Below are 23612 nucleotides of genomic sequence, written 5' to 3'. Positions count from 1 at the left end.
GCCCCTTCCGGCGGCCCCGCCCGGCCCGGCGCGGGGCGGCTGCGTTTGACCGGGAGCGGTGGGCCCGGCCCGACCCGGCTGTGGGACCCGCCTCGGCTCGGGGTGTCCGGCTCGGCGTGACTCGGCTCGGGGTGACCCGGCGATGGCGGTGCCCGCGGCGGCGGAGGCGGTGCCGGGCCGGCAGCGGGCCCTGGCCGCCGGCTCGCCCGTGGACTACATGAGCATCACCAGCTTCCCGCGGCTGCCCGAGGAGGAGCCGAGCGGCGCGGCCGAGAGCGGCCTCCGTGCCCGCAAGGAGGAGGACGCGTTCCTGGGCGAGCAGGACACGGGTGAGGGGCGGCGGCAGAGCCCGCCCGCGGCCCCCGGCACCCCCCGGCCCTCGGCCCCGCGCCCGGAGCGAGGCTCCCCGGGCTCCCGCCGTCCCTGTGCCCCGGCCCCGCGTTCACCCCGAGGGACGGAAGGCAGCCAGAGATCCAGGGGTTCGGCACAGAGCTTCCCAGGGCAGCCTGGAATGTGCTCTCCCACAGCCGGCGTGGCCTTCCAGCCGGGACCACTTGTGCATGGCCTCCTTGGATGCTCCATGAGCATCTCTCCATCCGGGATGCTCTTTGAGCATCCCTCGGTCTGGGATGCTCCATCCCTCCGGTGCTCAGCTGGAATAAAGTCAGGTGATCATTTGATCCCTAAGAAAATCCTCTGCCTATTTTTAACTGATTGCTTCCTCCTCCATAGTTGAGAGAAATGTTGTTCCTCCCCCATGTCATGTTTCTTCAAGCGGTGTTGCTCTTCCTCCCCGGGGGCTGCTTCCCAGTCCGGGTGCCTGCCAGCCCCCAGGCCCATGTTTGCACAGCCCCAGGCACCCCTTGCCCTCTGCCCTGTCCCACCGTGCCCACGGGTGATGCTCCCATTGCCCATTCCCACGCTGTGCTTTCCTGGCCGTCGAGGTGAAGCTGCTGCCTGCAGGGGTGTGGGAACAACTCTCCTAGAAGCACGAGGCCTCTTGTCACACACCCAGAATCTGATGCAGTTTTGGCTGTGCCAATGCCTGCAGGTGGGGCGGCTGGAGAAGCTGCTGCTTTCCTGGCATTTGTTGCAGGAGCACCTGCAGAGCCCCCCAGCAGCTCCAGTCTCTGCTGTCTCATTGCTGCAGCTCCAGAGCTGAGGTGGCCCTGGTTCTCCAAAGCATTGGCTCCCCCATGAAGCCACGTCTCCTTCACTGCCCCGTGGAAGCCAAGTGGGGTTTGGTGGCTTCTCTTTCAAAGCATGCACATTGATGGTGGGATAGGCAGCTGGCATTGGCTGTGCAGGCTGTTCCTGGCTCCTGCTGCTCCCAAGTGACCCCTTCCAGCTGCTCCCATCCCCAAACCACAGCTCTGCTGTCCTTATTGCAACACCAGTGGTCACAGAGACTGAAAATAGGATGTCTGTGGCAGAGAATGGAGGTACTTCATGGTGGGAGGGCCATGGTCTGCCCTCTTCCACAGTTGCTTCCTAGGTATTCATGTCCCCTTGTGCTGGGCTGGCCTGTCACCAGAGGGGAGAGATGGTGTCCTGGAGGGATTGGGCAGAGGAATCCACTCACTGCTCACTGTTTCCCTGCAGGTGGGGCTGGGGCCTCACTCGGGTGTGCCAGGGGCTGTTGTGACACCCCACCCCGATGGCAGCCCCTGCCAGGCCAGCTGTGGCCCCCACGGGGGCTGCCAGCCAGTCCTCCCACTCAGTCCAGCTCACTTAGACCAGAAGAGCCCATGAGGGGCTCAGAGGCTCAGTCTGGAAAAGCTGAGCCTTTCCCAGTCCCACTCCCTAAACCACCACAGCACAAATGAGATTAAATTCACCCTGAGGGGATTCCCTGGCTGTGGGAGTTTACTCCTGGTTGCAACATCACTCAAATTAAAACTCCCTCCTTCCCTGGCCTCAGGAGAGCTGCAGCCAGGTCTTGTGAATGCCAAGGCAAGGACTGGGCTGACAGTGCCCAGGGCAATACCACCTGCCAGAGCAGAGGGACAGGCAGTTGATGGGGGATGTGGGCTTTCCTGCTCACTCCCCTCTCCCTTTCCAACCCCAGGAAACATCTCCTGTATGGAGGGACAAGCTTCTCATTTTGTCTTTTCCACTTGGTGCTCCTCTTTTTCCTACTGTGGATGCACAGAGCACTGCAGCCCCCGAAAAAATTCTTTCAGGAGCCCTGGATGATGCCCTGAGCTACTTGGTCCACTTCAGAGCCTAGCAGAGATGGGCACGACCTCACAGCTGCCCCAGCAGCTCCATGTGCCTGGCAGCCACCGGGACGGGCAGGGCATCCTCAGTCGGTGTCCTCCCAGCACAAGGGCAGCAGCTGACACTCACAGAGATTCAAGGCATCTTTCAGAGCAAAAAAGAGACTTTTTCATCCTGCTGAGGCCCAGCAAACCCCTGCCCCACTGCTTTGCCGTCTTGGAGCCAGGTGTCCAGTGTGCGGCTTCATTTCCCAGTGGGCCTCATCTGCCAGAGGAAGCAAGGAATTAAAGCAGAGTCCTTCCTGCAGCGGAGCGAGTGGATGTTCCGAGGCCTCTGGTTTGCAGGTTTGCTCCTCTCTGCCCTTGCTTCCCTAGAGGTATTTTCTGTGCACAGGCCAAATGTTTTGCTTTACCTCTGTTTTGCTCAGGTGCTTTAGCTCTATCACAGCTCCAAGTAAAGCTGCTGCATTTTTTTTTTATATCTTAATTTCCTCTTCTTCAGTCTCGCTGCATTTCAGAGACCTGTTTGCTGTGTTAAGAACCCCTCCTAATGGAGCACAGGAGTGGGCCTATCACTGAAGACTGATGAATGGACTGAAATGGAATAAAATTCAGGGGGTTTTTGTCTCTCTTAATCTCCAGGGAAGTCGATTTGGAATAACTAGAGCTAAAGGAAGGGATCAGTAAAATGACCCAAAGCAGTATCCGAGCCAGAAAGGCTCCTGGGAGCTGGGATCAATAGGGAAGGTGATAGCCATGCTGGAAGGGGCTCAGTGTAATGTTAGTGCTGGATAAACACTGCAATAAGAGCCCCGAGTTGCTCAATAACTCACACTTGTTTCCTCCCTGCTGCCCACAAAGACCCAGACTCCTTCCTGAAGTCTGCGCGCCTGCAGCGCCTGCCCTCGTCCTCCTCGGAGATGGGAAGCCAGGACGTGTCCCCTCTGCAGGAGACCAGCAAGGACCCCTTCTCCGGAGACTGCAGCTGCCGGCAGGACGGGCTGACTGTCATCATCACCGCCTGCCTGACCTTCGCCACGGGCGTCACCGTGGCCCTCATCATGCAGATCTATTTTGGGGACCCTCAGGTAAGACAAAACAGTGGCTTTATGGTTGGGCTTTGGCTCCAAAGATGGGAGAGCTCCCTAACTTTCCTCCTGGTCAGCAGTTCGACAAGGGAGTACTGGGGAGCCATGGCTGGTGTCAGCGAGGCCACGGGTGCTCAGTCTTCCCCAGCTCCACCCCAAACTGGCTTGAAAGCCTTTTCCTGTGCCTGGAGGTTGTGCTTGGAGAGCCAAGCCAGACATGGCCAGGGTTTGGGGGTGCTGCTGGTGGGGAACAGACAGCCCCGCTGCTGTGACTCCAGCTGTGGCTTGAGCCAGATGGGAGTGCTTTCAGAAAATAATCCTTGGTTAAACACTAGGATCTTGTCCACCTGGACAGAGTTTTATGGATTATGGGCATACATGCCCGGATTCACCTCTGGAAGATTGATCCAGGACCAAGCAAGGAAGTAGCTGAAAACAGAGGTGAATCTCCTGCTAATCTGTCCCACGGCCCAGTGCTAGATTGCAGAGCCAAGGCAGCATGGTCACGGGGTTGGATCCTCCTGCAGAACCTCTGCTGGGGTAACAGTCAGCCAGGAGTCACCATCACCATCTCCATGTGCTGCCATGGCCCTTCTGTCTGTGCATGTCCCCAGGCCAGCCTGGCTCATGTTGAGATGCTGCAATTTGTGCCACAGGGATGAAATCAACTCTGTAAAACATCGTGTGACTGCATTAGCACAGCACTGGCACAAGGATGAGAACAGGCTGTGGTTCTGGGGGCATGCTGCATTCTTTGCTGCTCTATCCCCATTCCCAGTGGCTGCCTGGCTGCAGCACAAGGACAGCTCTGGGCTTGTGAGGGGCAGAGAGAGACGTGGCCCCCAGATTAAAGTGGCACACAGAGTGTGGAAAGCTGTCTGAAATGGTGGCCATGGCTACCTGCAGCTGCGCTGGAGCGGGGATGTGCCAGGGGACATACGGTTCCCACTGGCATTTGTTGGATCAGCCACGGCCTCGGCACTGGCCCCAGGCTTCAGGTCCCACATTGGTGGGTGCAGATCTGGGCAGCACCAGCAGCACAGCCCAGCACAACCCTCTCCTGTCCGGCAGCTGTTCCACCGCGGCGCCGTGGTGACGGACGCCGCGCGCTGCACCGCGCTGGGCACCGAGGTGCTGGCCAGGCGCGGCTCCTCGGTGGATGCGGCCATCGCCTCAGCCCTCTGCGCTGGCATCGTCAACCCCCACACCTCGGGGCTGGGAGGGTAAGTGTGGGGCACTCGCCCCTGCTCTTGTCTTCAGGTGTCCTCAAGTGAGTGGTTTCACAGAACCCCAGAATGGTTTGGGTTGGAGAGACCTTAAAACCCATCCGGTTCCACTCCCTTCCATGGGCAGGGACACCTTCCACTATCCCAGGTTGCTCCAAGCCCCATCCAGCCTGGCCTTGGACACTTCCAGGGATGGGGCAGCCTGCGCCAGTGCATGGTGCCCCCACCACCTCCCCCTCAGACAGAGGAATATTTCTTCCAAATACCTGATGTAAACCTGCCCTCTGTCAGTGTAAAGCCATTCCCCCTTGTTCTGTCACTGTCTGCCCTTGTAAAAAGTCCCTCTGCAGCTGAGAAATGCCTCCGTGACAGTGCCAGGCCCAGGGTGTGGTGCCAGGGCTCTGACATCAGGCAGTGATGTGTCCACAGTCTGCCATAGTGACCCTTCCTGTGAACCGTGCTGCCAGCACAGGACAGAGACCCCCAGGCAGGGAAATTTGTTTCTGCTGTAGTGACTGCCAGGATCATCCAAGCCCCAGGCTTGAGAGGGCTGGTGAGCTCTGCTGTGAATGTGCCAGGAGCTGCAAACACCCCGGGCTCAGTCCCAGTGCTTCCAGAGCCTGAGTCCTGCCTTCCACAAGCTCTGCTCCTGAGGCTGAAGCTCCAGGCAGCTGCTGGGGGGGGTGGCCTTCTCCCAGCCCTCATACCCGGGTGGCATCCACGTGAGCCTGGTGCTCCTGGCTCTGCAGGAGGGCTCAGGAGCGTTGCATAAACCGCAGCCACCTGATCACTGCTCCAGCTGCACCACCCATTGCTGCTGTAAGCAAAAACCCTCTTTTGTTGCAAAACTGCTCAGATTAGAAAGAAAATCCCAGATGGTCCCAACTTGGCATTGGAACAGAGCCAGTGGCTCCCTGGTCAGGCAGGCAGGGACTGCTCCAGCCTCACCAGGCTCAGCACAGGGCTGCCTGTGTCCCACACCGACCCTGCCTTGGCTGTCCTGGTGTGTGCTCTAGGGAAGGACAGCAGCATTCCCTGCTCCTCCGGCCACCCCGGGGCCCTGCTGGGGCTGGTGACCTGCCACAGTGACCCTTGTCACCCTGGACCAGCCCTAGCCCCTGTGCCACCCGAGCTCTCCGGCAGCGGCTGTTGCAGGAGCAGCCGGGCCGTGCCCTGACGCTGTCTCGCCACAGGGGCGGGGTGATGCTGGTCCACGACATCCGCAAGAACAGGAGCTGGGTGATCGACTTCCGTGAGGTGGCTCCCATGGGCATCCCACTGGAAGGGGACCTGCTGCAGGACACCAAGGTGAGAACCAGTATCCCACAGCCATTGCCTCCAGAGCTGTTGTCTCCAGCTCTCCTGCCTCCAAATTTCAGGCCAAGGGGCAGATGCCCAGCAAAGTAACAGGAGGTCTCTCTCATCATGGGAGATCCTGGGCCCTACAGACATGGAGAATTTAGGGAAAATACTTCTTTATCAGCCCCAAAATGCCTGCAGAGCTTTAGGGAGTAAAGAGGCATGTCCCTGTGGCAGCAGGGTGCTGGGAGAACAAGAGCCCCAGGAAGGAGCATAATCCCAGGTTGTTCTGCTGAGTTATTTCTCCTGACCAAACTGGGCTGAAAACAAGATTGAATTTGCCTCTCTCCTTCCAAAACCTTTTATTCCATAGTAAAGTGTCTTGCTACAGACCTCCTCCCCTCTCCTAACTATGCAGATAATTCCAAAGTAAACATGACTTGCACCTCCTTGACTTGCGATTGGGGATCATGTCCTCATGGAAAGGAGACTACTCTCTTCCTTTTTGTCCTTCCTATTTTACAGCCAGGTCTGCTCGTGGGGGTGCCAGGCATGATCCAAGGAATGCACCAGGCACACCAGTTACATGGCAGGTAAGACACAAGGCACAGTCTGTGCCCTGGGGTCCCTGTGGGGAAGCCCACGAGCCCTTGCCATCAGGCCACGTTCTCAGCCACCACTCAAAACCATTAGCTAAGTACTTGGAGGCTTGTGTTGAAAGAGATGTTTATTTTTTGGTATTTCATGTACAAAAGACAAAATTCAGCATCAGGTCATGTTTTCTGCAAAGTGAGGTTTTGGCTAAAAAGATGTACAGTAAGTGTTCTGTTAGGGGTGCAGCACGTTGCCTCTCATGTCTGTGCTTCTTCATTCTCTCTTTAGCTGCATGCTGAGAGGTGGGCCTGTCCTTGGTGCTCTGTTGGGATAGGGAAGGAACTGAATGACTTGCTCAGGACCAAAGCCTGGCTTGAGATTTTGCTCCTGAGACGCCCCTTCCCCCATCCATGCACTGCCATTCCTCTCTGGGGCACATCCTGGAGCACTGAGATGATCCTGTTAAGGAGAAACACAAGCGCTGAAAGCTCAGTGCTCCTTTTGGCCACTGCTGGCCCCACAGCCTGGTCTTCCAGGAGCCCCTGACTGCAGAGCCCAGCCCTGTGCTTGCTGCCCACCACCCTGCCCCACTGCACCCCTCCAAGGCCCATTTCTCCTTGTCCTCTCTCCTTTGGCAGACTCCCGTGGTCAGAGCTGCTGGGCCTCACGGCCGGTGTCGCCCAGAACGGCTTTAATGTCACACATGAGCTGGGTGAGTACCTGATGGGCAGCTGCCCAGCACAGGGCAGCTCACTGTGCAAGGAGCTGGGCATGTAGGTGGTTAGTTGTTGCTGTTGTACTGAGAACAGTGAAAAACAACGAGTCCAATTTCAGGATAAGTGGCCAAAAAGGCTATATTTAATGATATAAATCAGCTTATATAGCTTCATTTGCAAGGGTGGCATGACCCCAATGGTCACTTGACCACCCACCCTCTGGAAGGATAGGTGGAGGTTCCACAATGCCCATTCAAAATATTTTCTCCAATGTACCAAAACAACTTGGGCAACAAGTTTGCAGGTGCAAGATAAAGTCTTGATTTATAGAAATCCTAAAACTGTTTTCAGCTTGCTTGCATGAGAAAGAAACTTCACAAGATGCTGTAGCAGCTGGAAAATTCCTCTGCTCCTAGCTTTTTAGTATCCACAGTTAGTCAGGGAAATCAGGGCTTTGTGGAGCTGGAGATGGATGATATTGGGAGCTGAACAATACGTGAGCCACAGTCTGCCAGGGGACAGCGTGGTGGCAGCCAAACTGGAGCCCTTTGCCATGGCTGGGCAGAGGCAGGGCAGAGCAGCCACACTGGGCAGTGCCCAGGGCCAGACAGGGAGGGGTGCTGGGGTTTCTTTGGGTTTCTTTGCCAGTTCCAAAGGACCCATGATCCAGCTCCCCTCTAGTTTTGCAGTAGGGCCAGAGGCAGCAGCAGGCCTCCAACATCCCCATTAGGTCCTTTGCGCCTTCCTGACCCCTGCTTTTTCTGGATGTCCTTCCCCTTCTCACCTGCAGCCAAAGCCCTGAGTGAGCTGAAGGACCTGAACTACTCTGACCGATTCCACGAGCTCTTCCTGCCCGATGGGCAGCCCCTGCTGCCTGGAATGTTCGTCCGGCGCCTGGACCTCGCGGCCGTGCTGCAGCTGCTGGGGGCAGAAGGGGTGTCAGCCTTCTACAGCGGAAACCTGACCCAGGAGATGATCTCCGAGGTGAGCCAGGACTGTCCCTGTCACCTGCCAGGCTGGGGCTGCCACCTGCTTAAGGTGACAAACGGGAGATAAGCCAAGTGCCAGCACAATGATGGGGACAGAGGCCTCCTTTTCCTTTCCTTTCCTGTCCCTGTGGTGTAAGTGACACACAGCCCATTCCCACAGTCTACAGAAGTGAAATCTCCATTTCCTCTATAACCAGGACAGTCTGGAAGGAAAACAAAAATCAGTTTGAAGCCCCCTCTGGGCTCTGTTCATTTAGGTGACAAAGCCTTTTTCCCTAGAATGAGAGGCTGTTGAGAAACAAGTTGTTGTGGTTAGTGGAACTGTAGGATACAGACTCCAGGAAGATGGTTTAGAAAAAGAAACCTGCGAGTCTTGAAAGCAGAGGATTAGACAGGCTTGGTCCCACTTGGGGTTGCCCTAGTTTAACTCCTGGTACAGGTGCTCTGGAAAAAATATCAAAACCAAAGTAATTCTGGTAAAAAAAAGCCCCCAACAAACCTTAACAGCTTTTCTCTGTGTGGCTGCAGTCAGGGTGGTTAGGGCACCATTTTATTGAGCCACTGTGGTTCAAATGATGCTCCTTCAATAGTTCATCAAGAATCTGGAATGTGTTCGTTCCACTCAAGCCTCAGACATCTGTGGGCTCTGTGTTTGGAAATCTACAGTTTACCTGAACTATAGCAGAGGTGAAGGATGAGGAGCAGGAAAAGTCCCAAGCTTGTGAGCATGTCCACAGCTAAACCCTGCTTTGTCACCCTCTTCCCCTGACTTGGGGGGCTGCCACAGGGAAGCACAAATTCCCTATGGAGGAGCAAGGCCCAGGGTTGCCACATCAAAGGCCCTGACAAGCTCTGGGATCCAGTGAACAATTCCAGCTTTGGTTGCAGAGCAAAGTGCTGGCTTCACAAAGTGTTTATTGTCCAACACAGGGATCCATCCATCTGGTGAAATCACGAACAGCTCCAAAACACCCACTCTTTGCTTTCAGGCACAGGTGCAAAATAGTGATTTCTGGGGAATTTGAGATGTTGTCTGCAGTGTGTGGCTGACTGGGGCTTCTCCCCTTTCTCTGCTCCTCCTGCCCCATTCCCCACTGGCTGGGTTTGGGGAGCCAGGTCCTGGCTCAGCACAGCCCTTGGGTTCAGCCAGCCTTTTCTCTGGGAAGGAAACAGGGATCCCGGGTAGGAGAGACATCTTCAGCAGCTTTGGGGTTGTTTGACATTCTGGCCCCTCAGCATGCCCTCCATTAGCTGTCCTGCTCCAGTGATTCATTCAGTTTTGCCAGAGGAGTTTTCCTGCCGAGGAAGCTGGCCGGGTTAGAGGTCAGAGCATGCAGGCATCCCAACAATCCCACCCTCTCCCTGAGACTGTTGTCCAAATACTCCTGGAGCTCTGGCAGCCTTGGGGCCATGCCCATTCCCTGGGGAGCCTGGGCAGTGCCCCACCACCCTCTGATGGTCCTCCCTCATCTCCATCATGACTCAGTCACAGAAGACCTGCGTGGAGGGAATCACCCGTCTTTCCTGTGTTCATGAAAATTACCAACCCTGGTAAATTGTACCTCTGACAGGAGTCTTACAGGAAGACCAGGGCTACAGCAGACCCACTGTCAGCTGAAATAATTTCAAATAGGGTGAGAACAGTGATTTTTTAGTTGAAATTTCTAGTGATGGCCACCTGCCACACCTGGACTCCGTGTCTCCTGGATCCATAATCCTGGCAGTGTTCAGTACCCCTTAGCACACTCCTGCTTGCCAGCCAGGGCAGGGAAGGCTGCAGGGCAGGGCCAATCCCCACCTTCCCAGGCAGACAGCATGTCCTGGGAGCACCTCTGTGGTGGGTGAGCTGTTGGAGGTGAGTGCAGAGCCTTCCTGCAATGCTGAACAGTGAGCCAGGTCACCAGGGCTGTGAAAGCACAGAAAGGAAGATGAAGGAACCTGGCACTTGGCTCAGGAATCTCAGTGGAGTGTGTTTGACAGTGAGGGGTATGCTCCCCTGGGCCAGCACAAAGAGCACAGAGAGCCTTGGCCCAGCCTGTTCAGTGTGCACTGCTTTGCTCTCGTGCAGGTCCACAACTACGGAGGAGTCTTGGTGGAGGAAGATTTCAGCAATTACAGTGTCACTGTGGAGGATCCTGTGCACACAATCTATCGAGGTACACCCTCACCCGTTGCAATGCAGCTCCAGGGAAAAGTTCTCTTCACCTCACAAGGGGTGGCAACAGCACTGAACAAGAGTTGAAGTCAAAGCTGTGCTGAGATGTCCGCAGAAAGGCTTTCCAGGGAGTTTCCTGCTATTCCCTGCTGATACTGATGTGTCATGGGTGGTTCAGAAGATTTTCAGGAGTTTGAAATGTTTTTTCCCTTGAAAGTCTAAAGATGCAACACGGTCACATCTTGATGCAACGTCTCAGTAGAAGCTGGACCTACAGCTGAAGACAGTTCCCAAAGGGAGAAAAGCTAACTATGCAAGAAGTTTCTAAAATGTCATCATTTTCTTGCAGTCCCTGTATTTACCCTCCTTATAGCTGTAATGTTGCAAACTCATTTTTAGGTGGCCTTCCAGTATGTAAAAAGGGTTTATAAAAACGAGGGAAAGTGACTTTTAATATGGGCAGATAGTGACAGGACAAGGGGGATAATTTTAAACTAAAAGAGAAGAGATTTAGATTAGGTGTTAGGAAGCAATTTCTCCCTGTGAGGGTGCTGAGGCCCTGGCACAGGGTGCCCAGAGAAGCTGTGGCTGCCCCTGGATCCCTGGCAGTGTCCAAGGCCAGGTTGGACGGGGCTTGGAGCAGCCTGGGATAGTGGAAGGTGTCCCTGCCCATGGCCTAGACTAGATGACCTCTAAGTTCCCTTCCAACCTAAACTATTCTGGTTTTCTCTGATTCTATCTCCATTCTTCCATACTGCAGTCTACAAACCAACAGCCAACCAATCAGAACTGAATTTCAGAGGTGAAAAAGCATCCCTGTTTGGGCTTCCTTCCTCCTTCATGAAGAAACAGAAAGATACAACAGGGATGTTCTGGGAAACCCTTCTCAAATCGTGTCTCTTTCTATTATTTCCCCTCAAATCTGGAAGGGGTTTCCCTGTCCTCAAGGACACAACTCATGGACAAGTGTTCTCACTGGATGGTGTCTGACAAAAGCAGCTTCATTCCTCTCCTCTTCCCTCCACAGGTCACCTTGTTTTCACTCCCCCACCTCCACATGCAGGTCCTGCACTGATCACAGCACTGAACATCCTTGAGGGCTTTAACATCACAAGTCAAGGATCCAGAGGGAATATCTTGCACTGGATGGCAGAGGTAAGAGGAGGTTCAACATTTGGTTGAATTGCTTGTGCTGCTAGAGAATGATTTATTTATTTTGTGGTCCTACAAAAATGTTTGTAGGTTATTCCCAGAGGAGAATGAGCAAATAGATGGCTAAGGTGTAAAACTGAGCAGTGCTGCTGTCTCAGAGGCTGAGCAGAAGGATCTTTCCTGCTTGGGAAGAGCTTTTTGAGAACAAAACTGTTGCTTTTGTCCATTTCTTATATACAGTCATCTCTGCAGAATGACCCCACAGCACTTGAGGGTGGTCTCATCAAGTTCCTCCACCTCTTAGCTTCAGTGGCCTTGGCCATTGCAGAGCACCCGAGGGCACTGCAAGATGTGCTGCAAGCAAAAGCCTCTGCATGGTGATGACAAGGAAAACTGACCAATACTCCACATTTAAAAAAACCACATTTTTGCCCACCTCCTGATCTCTGTGGTCCAGAATTTTTCCAGCATTTAGACTGTCCTACCAAAACATTGCAGCTTCCCAGGAGGTTGAGCAAGTGCTCTGTCTCCTGCTCTGTAAGCAGAGTTATGCTCTCAGATGCTCCACAGATCCACAGATGGGGTTTATGAGTTGGAAATTTTAATCAAGCATTTAACCACATCCTTGTAGCAGACAGGACAATGGGTGCTTGGAAGTGTCTCAGCAAAAATGCAGCAACTGGAGGAGTTACACACTGTGCAGAGGCACAGGAGGTTGACTCACCTGAGTTATTTTTGAGCTCTCTTCAGGAAGCTTTGGGTGAGTCTATTTGCTCTGCCAAGAGTTTCACCTGTTGATTATCCTGGAGCAGCAACCTCCAGCTCCAAGGCAGTCACTTCAGGAGATGTGTAACCCTGATTGCCTGGGTCCCAGAGCTGAACATGTTGCTGAGGCTCAGTTGATGCCATGATGATTCTTTGACTTTTCTTTTATACCCCTTTTATATACCTTTTATAGCTTTTTGTATTCTTAGTGGTTTTTAGCCTACATTCTTAGACTTATTTTGTTAAGCTAGGAGACTAAACATCTTAGAAGCCCCAGACACCAAGGTCCTCTCCAGAACACATTCTGTAAACTAAGATAGGACCATCCAGGGGAAGGTTCCTCAGGGAAGGGGGCTCATTCAAGCCTCTCATTGGGGAATCTTTGATAGATATGCTAATTAGTAACACCTATAATGTGATACCCAATCTATCGTGGGTGGGCATTGCAGGGTGCATTTCGGCACATTCCACCTGGATGTGTGCACCTAAGGATCCTTAAAGCAAATACAGAGGTAAAACCCCTTTTTCCCTTCTAACCATGTTTGATTCTTGATTTTAAGACCAGGAAAAGGCATCACAGTGCTAGGGCAGCATCAGCTATCCAGCCCTGGAACAACCAGGACCAAGATGTCCTTAACCTCAGGGGTGGAAGTGCTCTGCATGTTTCCATGGAGCTCTTCCCTGACCACCAAGCCCTTGTCCCCCACCATGGTGTGGTGGTCAATGGATACTGCTCCATGGAAATGCTGCCTTCTCCAGAGGTTTGTCATGTTCTACTCTCCACACAGTTGATAACCAAGGAGAAGCTGTTGCTGTGTGGCACATTCCAGACCAGCAGTGCCATCTCACTGGCTGCCTGCAGGGGAGTGGGCTGTTCTGAATCCTGAATGAGCATGGCACGACCTGCAAGCTGAACGTTGAGTGTGTTTCTGCTCGGCACAGGCTGGCTTGGCTGAGGAGCAGCTCTCTCTCTCTCCTTGTGGCTCTGCCTTGGCTGTGCTGTAATCCCAGTCCTTTGAAATTGCACCTTCCTATTTTGGACTGTCTTAGGCAGGATTCTGCATGTTTGAGAAACCAGATGCTTTCCTCCTTTTGCACCATCACTCCCTGACGTGTGCTGGGACTGATGCTTTCTGTTCAAACCCTTCAGATGGTTTACAGCCAGGAGCTGGGCAGCAGCTGGGGAGCAGAACAGCTCATTTCTGCTCAGCACTGGTGCTGGGCCAGCTGAGCTGGGTTCTAGAGGCAGCAGCAAGCCCAGCACCCACTATCCCCTTGGGATTCAGTCTGAGCTCTGCTCTTGTGGTGACCACTCAGGAATGGAATAGAAAGTAAATGGTATCCTGCCAGCTGGTGATGAAGCTGAACCACTGAGCTGGGCATCAGCTCCTGCCAGGCATGTTGCACTTGTGGCTTCCCACTGCCAGAGGGCAGGGTTAGATGGGATATAGGGAAGAAATTCTTCCCTGTGAGAATGGTGAGCTGCTGGCAGAGGTTGCCCAGAGAAGCTGTGGCTGCCGCATCCCTGGAAGTGTTTAAGACCAGCTTGGAGCAACATGGGAAGGTGTCCCTGCCCATGGCAGGGGGGTGGAATGGGATGAGCTTTAAGGTCCTTTCCAACTCCAGCCATTCTGTGATTCTGTGATTGTACAAATGCTGCTGGATTCGCTTGGCTCCCCCAGCACAGTTTGCCATGCCAGACTGAGGCTCTTTGGTTCCCATACCCACATGTGGCAGCCCTCTGCACTGAGGTATTCCCAGAACCCAGACTTTTGGTCATTTTTCTTCATAAGCTTTAGCCAACACACCAGGACACCAGATACCTCTTCCAGTTTGGAGTATCAGAAATTGTATTTCCAGGGCCACATAAATGTTTTTCCTTTCCTCTCCCTCCCCTCTCCTTTCCTCTCCTTTCCTCTCCTCTCTTTTCCTCTCCTTCTACTCCTCCTCTCTGTTCCTCTCTTCCTCTTCTCCTTTCTTTCCCTTCTTTCTTTAGACATTAAAAATAGCCCTGAGTCTGGCGAGCAACCTGGGAGATCCATCTGGTGACGTGTCTGTCACTCACACAGCAGAAGGCATGGTGAGGTATGTCTGAGGAGGACAGGCACGGTGGCAGTTGCAGGATGTGTGGGTTGGATATCATTCCCGGGTTTGCTCTGCCCTGAGCTTTTTCTCCCTCTGTTTTGTGAAGGAAAGGTCAGACCCTGAGTGTCCTCCCAGGGCTCATTCTTTCCCAAGGATCACAGCTGATACCACGGGGCTCTGGGGATGGGTCACAGGATGTCCTCACTCAGAGGTTTCCTGGAGCCAGCTCGAGCTTGAGGGTTCCTCCCACTTTGCCACTCCTCTAAACATTCCCTTTGAGTGGGTTGGACAAACAGCCATCCCTGTGGGCACGGCCACATGTGCCATTTCTGCCTCTCCCTGCCCCACTGTGGGGCTCGGGGCCTTGCAGAACACCCAGATCTGGGTTTCAGCCCAGCCTCCCACCTCAGAGCCACGTTTAGCCACAGCTGGTGGCTGGGCTGGGCTGGGCTGGGCTGGGCTGGACTTGTCCTCCTGCTGAAGACTGGCATTCAGCTGGGGTTGTCACCTTGGCTGTTGGGGGTGGGTTTACTCCTGGTGAGGGCAAACAGGAGTAGACAGAGCCTTTGGAGGTCCATGGCAGACTGAGTGCCTCTCTGTGCAGACTGAGCCACCTTGTCACCCCTTCCTTCCTTGGAGTGAACCAAACCAGCTCCCTGTCCTTGTGCAGCCCCTTGGGGACACCTGGCCGTAGCTGTGTAGACATGCCAGGACATGTCCAGCTCCCCAGGCTCACTGCTTGCCTTCCTCTCTCCCTCCCTCCTTGCTGAAGTAAATCAGAAGCCAATTCCCTGCGCCAGCTGATCAATGACTCCCAGTCCTTCCCGTCCGATCTCCGCATGCCTCAGTTCCCCCTGGGGAGTGGGACCGCCGCCAGCCAGGTCCTCGTCATGGGCCCCGACGACTTCATCGTCGCCGTGGTGAGGTAAAGGATTGGCCTCTTCCCTCCATAATGAGCTCAGAGTGGGAGCAGGGAGGAGGGAGTAGGTTCAGCAGGACAGGATGGCACCAGACCTGGAGCAGCCGGGCTGCTCTGTCCCAGTCAGTCCTGCAGCAGAGGAATGGGAGAGATGGGCTTGAGATGTGTGGGCTGCTGCTGCTCTGCCCTGTGCAATCTTGGAGCCCTCTCACCATGAAACACGGCTGGAGTGGCCTGTATCTGCTCCCTGGGGAAGAGGTGATGGCAAATTTTGGACTGATGGAGGCAGATCCATCACAGCAAAAGGAATGCTCAAACACAGGGAGGGACAGAGCTGCTGTGGCCTATGTGGCTCCTGCTCCTTAGTGCATGGAAACTGCCTCTTCTCAATCTCACCAGCCCTAGAGAACCACCAAAGAATCTCTATCAAGACAAGGTGGGACAGAAAGCTGGAACCCTGAAAGCCTCAAGGTGTACAAAAATCTCTGGGATGATTTTGATGAAATTTCTTTGTGTTTCTTTTCAGTTCTTTGAATCGTCCCTTTGGCAGTGGAATAATAACACCATCTGGAATCCTCTTGAACAGCCAGATGTTGGACTTCTCCTGGCAAAATAAAACAATGAACCACTCAATTCCCAGGCCGGTAATGAATGACATGACAAATTCTTTATTTACCTTTTTTTCCCCAATTTTATTCTCATCTTCACAACAGGGAAGCAATTTAATGCCTTATTAATAAGAGTGTTAATAACTGTAGAAAGTTGTTATTTTTCATTATATGAGCCACTGAAAGTGAGAAAACAGAGGGCTCCATGTCCAGCAGTTATTACTGCAATGCAGAACTATCAAACAACACTGCAGCCCAGATGCACTTTAAGTAAGTGTGGACTTGTATTAAGGACTCTCTTTATGAATTGTTGCTCTGCAGGTTAAAAAGTAACAGGTAGCAGGAAAAATGTCTTCAGGTCTTGGAAAGAAAGGAATACAGACCTGCCCTGGTGGCCTCAGCGCTGCCTTATGCACTGTAAACCCACCCCACTTTGCTGGGGTGGTTCTTTGAAAGAGGCTGATGAGCTTCATGTTCCTTCTGTGGGAGAGTTGGCTTGTTGACATTTTTTGGTGTGACTTTTCTTCAACTGCAGCAAAACCTCCTTCAGCCTCGGAAGCGGCCACGGTCCTTCCTGCTGCCCACCATCGTGAGGCCCTCCGAGGGAATGTGTGGGACCTACCTGTGTCTGGGGGCCAACAACGGGGACAGAGCCCTGAGCAGCATCGTCCAGGTCAGCGCCGTGTCCTCCCAGAGCAGCTGCTCAGCTCAAAGCTGAGTAGGGTCCCCTCCTTTCCCTTCCTAATTGGCCCAGGCTGGGTCAGAACTGGTGGCCACAGGTTACTGGTTCAATCTTTGATGTCACCAGTTCCACACTTTGGTGTTTTCAAATCTCTAAGGGTTACCAATTTACTTATCTTGCACCTTTCCTGGTGACACCACTCATAATTGTAGAGGAGAAGCCTTTTGGCAAAATCTACAATGGTTTTTGTCATTCTAATACCTGTTCAAAACTCATCTTAAGGATGATTAAGAAAAAAAGGAGTGTTTTGTTATTCAGAAAATTGCAGGAAACTGGCAGCCCTTTGGCCCTTTTCTGTATGAAAAGCTCCTTTTAGGGCATTCCCAACTGAATTCGTCCTGCTCAACACTGGATATAAATTGGGCAGTTCCTCTTAATTTATGATTTTTAATGAAGAGAAGTACTTGCCAATGGCTTGATTGCATGTACAGCAGTAACGGATTGCTAAAAAGAAAAGCACGAGAAGGGGTCCCAGTTTCCTTACCTTTTGGAAAGCATTATTCAGAGCAAAACCAAAGCCAAGAACTGCTTCCTAGTGCTTTGTTGGGAGAAGTCATGTGCTGAGCTTTTGGCTGTAACAAACACTTATTTAGAGCTCACATCGTGTTCCAGACACACAACTCTGCTAGTTTAGCAAGAGCTATGTGACAAAAAGCCCACACTACCCTGAAAATGTCCTACTTTACAACCAACAACTTACAGGCCATATTCCAAGGACCTCAGTGTGTGCACACCCCTGCAGTAATTCATACAGTTCAGTAAATGGTTCAAAATCTCCTTTGCCTGCTGCATGTGCAGATGCTGAAGCCACCAGTTCAGGGGATGCTCAGGAAGTTGGCTTCTCCTGTTCTCATCACTTCTTGTGTTATTGAGGATAATTTATTCTCTTGCAGGTTTTGGTAAATGTTTTAACGTTTAACAAGAATCTGAGTGAAAGTTTGTCCCTTGGTCGACTTCACCCCCAGCTTCAGTCCAACACCTTGCAGGTTGACAGTGAGTATGAACACTGGGTGGGGTGCAGCCTACAAATCCAGCAAGTTTAGGAAAAGAGCAGGATTTTTCTTTGTACTCTGCAATGGAAGTGCCACAGGTCACCATGTTCTAGGGTCCCTAGGGGTGTGGAGGGTTTTGGGGAAGACAAAAATCAGAATTCAACTTCTTCAAAGCTTGTCTTAGAAATGCTCCCTGACCCCTCCAGCACCACCTCTCCAAGCTCTTTCAGGTGCTTCTCCCCAGCCCTCCCTCTGTCCCATCTCCTGCTAGTGGCCTTGTCCTGTCCTTAAATCCCTCTGGGGATCAGATACCACTGAGGATATCCAAATCAACAAGACTGCAGCCTCAACTTTACCCAGACACGTGCTCAAAGCTTCCTGCACTTTATTCCCACTGCCATAAATTATATTCCTTCACTTTTCAGTCCATGTCCCTTAATTCCAGCAGCTGGGAAGAAGGCAAGGCTTATGGCAAGGCCTGTAGCTTGACAGTTCTGAAAACACAGCATCAGTGCTGGCACTCTGGAGTCTGTACTGTCAGCTTCTGTCCTGGTTACTGTAAGTCATGGTCTATTTGGTGTTCTTCACACCACCCCAAACTTCACCAGAGTGAGCCATAAGTGAAATTTGGTTCTCATTCCACACCAAATAGCCAAAGTTCCTGGGCTTTCCCATTACAGAGGAAAATCTAAAAAGGATCTGTCCTGCAGTGTGCCCTGCAGACTTGGAAACTAAAATGGAATTAAATCTAAAACTTCACAAGGTCCTAATTTGTGAGTTTGGACATTTGGCATCAACAAGATACATGTTAAGACCCAACATATAAAGCTTAAACACCAGTGGGGTTTCTGTGTCCCTGCTCCATTTGTCCAGCTGCACCCCCAGCTCCGGGGCCTTGGGCACTTCTACTCATACAGAAATTGCAAACCATCAAATGAACCAAGTAAAAGCAGAAGAGCAGCAACCTGAGGTAGAGGTCAGGAAGATTAAGAAATACACACAGGGGAAGTTGGGACGCTTAGCACAAAGTTTATCATTTGGCATCTTGCTTCACTGTTGTTTGTTTTGAGCTGTCTTGCATCTTATTTTGACTAATAATTGTTAATACTCTTACTTGTAACTAAGAGTGGGCACTGCCTTGTGTTCTCTAAGGAGAATAACTACAATTGGTGTCAACCACATATCTTCCCCTTCTTCCAAAGACAAGAATCTCCCACATCTTTAAATGGTGGTGTAGATCCTCCCATAGCCCACAGCACAAAGCAGTGGCCCCTGGCCCTTGGCTTGCCCAGCTGGAACCTTCTTCAGGGGCTGCAGGCAGCTTCCCCCCACTGCAGACCTCAGCAGCATTTGCATCAAACACTGGTTTCAGTTACCAACTCCTCTTTTCAAATCCCTGCAGGTGAGTTTCCTGAGGAAGATATTGAATTTCTCGTGGCCAGGGGCTATCAGGTGGATAAAGTCCCAGTGGTGTCCCTGGTGCACGGGGCCAGGAGAACCAACAGTTTCATCATTGGCCTGAAGGACCCCAGGAGTGCAGATGCTGCCGGAGCCACGATCTTGTAGCACCTCCCAGGGGACGTGTTCTGTGACCAAGGCTGACACAACCCTAGTGATGTGCATGTTCTGAAGTGGCCCCTTCTCCAGCCCCACACACTGCTGGGAAGATGTTCTGCACTCCCCACCCTGACAGCACCAGAGGAGTCGGCAGCACCAACATCCAGCTCTCTTTTTATTTTTCAATGATTTGGATTGCAAGCAGCCCAGTCCTTGTTACAGGAGTGGCAGGAGCACACTTTTCTTTTGGCAGTCTAGCTAATAGTTCAGTCTTTCCAAAGCCCAGTCCTAGCCTGAATCTTACTTTTAGGGAGCAGGAACATGAGCAAGGGAAAAAATAGCTGCTACTGCTGATGTTATTATTGATGATGATTATCCTCATCTTCATGTCTTTCCCAAGTTCCTTCTTTGCCTCCAGGGTAAGGCAGTAATTAATGCAGCCCAATGTAGTGTTTGTGGGTGCCTGCAGCTGGAATACTGCAGAGTCCTCCAATACTCCATCTGGGCCAGCTGATTTTTACCACCGTGCAGCATCCCAGGGAAGTTCCTGTGCTCACATCACTACCTACCTTGAATTTTGGCAGTAAATGTTTTGAATCCAGTTGCTGCGCAGACTCACTGGCAGTCTGATTCTGTAACCAGAGCAATGGTTTTCAACAGCTCTAACAATTTCTTCCTCTAACAACTTGTGCACCCCCCAGTAGTTCTCTTACAGAAGTTCAACCTCCTCAGTGGTGAATTTCAGCTCAGAGGTAAGAGGTTTAACTTTCTTAGACACTTTTTGGAGATATCTTAGCAGTACTCCACACAGTTGTGAAAAACCACAGACCACAGCTTGAAGACCACGTGGAGAGCATTTGGGTGGGTTCAGAGCTTTCCTTCGACTGCCTTATCTCAGTCTGTTCCAAAAGTCTGCATCATTCCTACAGAGAAGCTTGGGAATTTCTGCTGACTGAATTCATGGCTGTAACTTAGCTCCATGTTTTAGTACTAGTGAATCTATTGGAAAAGCTGAAGAGAGTGAGAGAAAAGGTACAAACCAAACCAAACACTACTGAGATAATTTTATGTCCACAGCATGTAGTGAAAATAAAAGAATGCTCCTGCATTTTGTGTCTAAAATTGAGAAGGGAAGAATACCCCAGTTGACATCTGCACTACATCATTCAGCCCACATTTGGACATTTCCTGCTCTTTTTGCTGGCAAGTTAGAGACACCTGGCACTAAAAAATTCTGGAGTTTGATCATTTTCTATGGTCTAAAATGTGATGTTTTCCTTCATGGTGCAAATGCACCCATGGCCACTGTACATATTAGATATGTATGTCTGCTTATGGTTGTCTTGCTCTTTGATTTGATGATCACACCACTCACCCCGACCTTCCTCCCAAGGCACCCTTGTGGCACCCTGTTTGTGCCACTTGATGCCATGGAGAGTGTGTGGCTCGTTTTGGGGTAGTCAGGGTCACAGGGCAGATAATTGGAGTAATTGTTCCTGCCACCCAAGAGCTGCAGATCTCAGAACACCCAGTGAAGCGTGTTGGGCTGAGTGACAAGAGAGGTGTTTTCATGCTCTGCTGAAGTGCAGCCACCCATGAGAGGAGCACAGCAGCTCCCACTGACAGGACCATCAGCAGCATTTCCTGTTCCAAGTGCATCCATGCCCTCAGCTGGGACAGGGGAAGCAAAATGTTGTATCTGAGGTATGTTCTGTGCCACCAAGAAGAGACTTTCTTCACCACAGGGACATCAAATCTATTTATTTATTTTTCTGCCATCAGCACTAGAGTTGGTCACTGCCCGAAGATGGAGAGTTCATAAATGTTTCTTGGAGCAGACCTCTCCAGGCTCCACGGGAAGGGAAGAAGGCAGTTTTGTGTGTTGAACCCCTCTGGACATGATCTGGGGGTTTCTGGTCTGTCCCAGCCCAGATCTGCCCCTTGGGCATGGAGGTTCTCTATGAACAGCTGCAAAAGATGTGGTGAAGTCACTGGCAGTGCAGGACTTTGCATGAAATGTCACAAAACACTTTGAAAGATGAAATTTCTCCTTACTAACTGAATTCACCAACTTCTGATGCTGGATTCTGTGTGTATGTTTGGGAGTAAAAGACTTTGGTCTTGATTCAAAAGGGCACTCATATGTCCCAAAGTACAATTGCACAGCAATTATCCAGAATCTTAAAATAAAGCATGTTCCAAGGTGTTGTGCTGGATCATGGCCTGTATTGCAAAAAAAAGAGAAAACCAAAAATGATTGGAAGATGAGACCTATGCCCCTAGGTTAAGAGAAGTAAAGATATTCTGAATTATTTCCCATATTTTTCTGTTTAAAAGCAGCATCAGTATAGCACAGATGTATCCAACATGGACACCTTTAATCTGCTAACTGGTCCAGTGCCTGTAGTATTTTGAGCCCATCTGTTGTGATCTGATGAATTTAACATCTAATGAATTTAAGAGCTGACGAATTTAATGTGAGGTACCAAGAAATACCTGATGTTTCCCTCAGTACAGGTGAGATGGACATTGTGAAATAAAGGGCTGTATTGCAGAGATGTGTGTGTGCAGAGTACCTGTGCTGATTTCAGCCTGGCCCTTGCAGGCATCCAACAGCTCTGAATGAGAATTTGTCCTGAAACTTTGTCATGGATGTGTCAGTGAGGAGCTGAGAACACAAAATACAAAGGGGCTGAGAAAAACAATAACCATTTAAAAAGGAACAAAGTAACACAAACAAAGTAAATACATTTTTTAAAAAGATGCCTTTGCTAAATGTGACAAATTATGATCCGGAATGTGGCCAGCTTGTTTCTGAAGCCCAGGTTTGCAGTGCACCCCGTCAGTGTGCACTGGTTTCACATGGGAACAGGCTGGAGCCAGGCTCTGCCACTGAGTATCAGCATTTCATCCGTGTTTCTCCCTAGGGCTGAGCGCCCCTTTCGAGGGCAGTAACAACCTGCCTGGGGGCTTGGGGCACTGCTGCTCCCCCGGGCACATCGAGCACCCAGAGGGGGACGGGGCAGGAGCCAGCGCTGCCCTCCTGCAGCGCGGGGATGAGGATGCTCTGGTTTTGGGGCTGCGCCGTTCTGTTCCCATCGCTGTCCCGGGGGTGCCCAGACATGGAGAGGGGCTGGAGCCCGCCTTGCTCCCAGCACTTCGGGCGGGGCAGGGGGTGCTGGGGTGGTCAGGGTGGTCAGTCACTGCTGGTGGGGCTTGGCACAGGACAAGGCACCCCTGGGCACGGCTGTGGGACCTGCTGAAGAGCAGCCTTGGGCGCACCGGTTGTTGCTGCACTGCAGCAGCTCCGGCAGCGAGTCCTGCCCCATGCCCGGGGAAGCGGGCACTGCCAGGGGCAGGGCAGGGCAGAGAGCAGCCGCTGCTGCCATAGCTGGGGCAGCAGGTTCGGGTCCCCCGTCTCAGGGGTGATGACCAGCGTCCTGCGGCTCTGCCGGTATCACCCGGAGGGGTCCCTCGGCTGGGGCAGCAGGTCTGAAAGTGCCATTGAGTGTCGGCCGGCCGGGTCAGCCTCCGGGTGCCTGCTGGAGCCTCCTTCCACTGCTGCCCAACTCGACAGGGCTGATCCGGGAGAGAAAGGGGAGTCAGGCCTCGGTAAACACCCTGAGAGGAAACCTGCATCTCTTTTATAAAGATCAGAAACACTGAGAGGTTGGTAAAGTTTTGCAGAGAATCAGATGGAGCGGGAAGAGCTCCTGTAGCACCCAGGTGATTCCAGCGGTTTTGGAAAGCTCTTCCATACCTCAGTGATGGAAATCGGCACCTAGTCAAGGACAGGAAAGCTCTGACAGGCAGAGCTGGTTTCGGAGAGGCAGGGCACCATTAAAAATGAAGCACACTTGTGTGGAGGGCAGGTGGAGTAGGAGCACCAGAGCACTGACACACGCTGCCCTCGAAGGGCTCTCCAGTGGTCACAGCATTTTTAGGGGCAGATTGTCCTGGCAGAGCTGACCCTGCAGCCCGTGGGGAGCATCCCGTGTTACAACAGCTCCTGGGCAGCCATGGACCTTCACCCACCAGGGCTGCTCCTGGCGCAGCCGGGACTCCCCTTTCCATATCCTCAGAGTGGAGGAGGAGAGATTAACTCCCGTGTAACCCTGCCTTGTCTATCACATCTTTGGCCAATTGCCCACCTCTCTCTCCCCACACTCACAGTTTAACAAAACACCAGATCAAAAGTGATAGTGCCTGCAATGCAATAGATCTTCCTTCCTCCTCTCCAAGTGTGTGTTGTACTGGTGTTAGAGGGGAAATTATTTTGTTCAAGTCATTGTACAATATTTAAATTCAGAAAAATCCAAAGCTGGTAATGAGTCCAGCTGCTTTTTCTGTGTAATACCTGTCCTTTGAAAATACTGCCATATGAAAATGTGTATAAATAAACCCACAGTTTTGATTGTCATGATATCAAATGCATTTGTGTTCTGTTGTGGACAATGAGGCAGCTCAAACAGCTGTCTCTGCTGCAGGTAGCCCTCCTTCCCTGCA

General features: G+C 52.0%; 1 protein-coding gene across 2 annotated transcripts; it reads left to right on the top strand.

The window, feature by feature from the left end:
* The first annotated feature begins 21 nt into the window (after positions 1-21).
* Positions 22-21647, top strand: GGT7 (gamma-glutamyltransferase 7). Of its 2 annotated transcripts, XM_069034330.1 has the most exons (16): positions 287-329; positions 2184-2564; positions 3081-3307; positions 4379-4530; positions 5727-5841; positions 6358-6425; positions 7065-7138; positions 7933-8126; positions 10200-10287; positions 11314-11441; positions 14200-14288; positions 15061-15213; positions 15734-15851; positions 16351-16488; positions 17451-17550; positions 18952-21647. In XM_069034330.1, the coding sequence occupies exons 2-16, from the start codon at positions 2540-2542 to the stop codon at positions 19113-19115; spliced, it is 1833 nt and encodes a 610-aa protein (XP_068890431.1). In that variant the 5' UTR covers positions 287-329; positions 2184-2539; the 3' UTR covers positions 19116-21647. The 2 variants fall into 2 exon arrangements, with proteins under 2 accessions (XP_068890430.1, XP_068890431.1); XM_069034329.1 differs by lacking the exon at positions 2184-2564 and having other exon boundaries at positions 22-329.
* The last annotated feature ends 1965 nt before the right edge of the window (positions 21648-23612 follow it).

This window comes from Aphelocoma coerulescens, chromosome 20 (genome assembly GCF_041296385.1).
Source record: "Aphelocoma coerulescens isolate FSJ_1873_10779 chromosome 20, UR_Acoe_1.0, whole genome shotgun sequence".
Lineage (NCBI taxonomy): Eukaryota > Metazoa > Chordata > Aves > Passeriformes > Corvidae > Aphelocoma > Aphelocoma coerulescens.
Note: the sequence above shows the minus strand (reverse complement) of the source record. Positions and strands in the feature narration are given on the sequence as shown.

Coding starts and splice junctions, on each gene's coding strand:
- GGT7 (XM_069034329.1), top strand. CDS start 143: ATGGCGGTGCCCGCGGCGGCGGAGGCGGTGCCGGGCCGGCAGCGGGCC. Junction 8,127..10,199: donor CCCAGGAGATGATCTCCGAG/GTGAGCCAGGAC, acceptor GCTCTCGTGCAG/GTCCACAACTACGGAGGAGT. Junction 10,288..11,313: donor TGTGCACACAATCTATCGAG/GTACACCCTCAC, acceptor TTCCCTCCACAG/GTCACCTTGTTTTCACTCCC.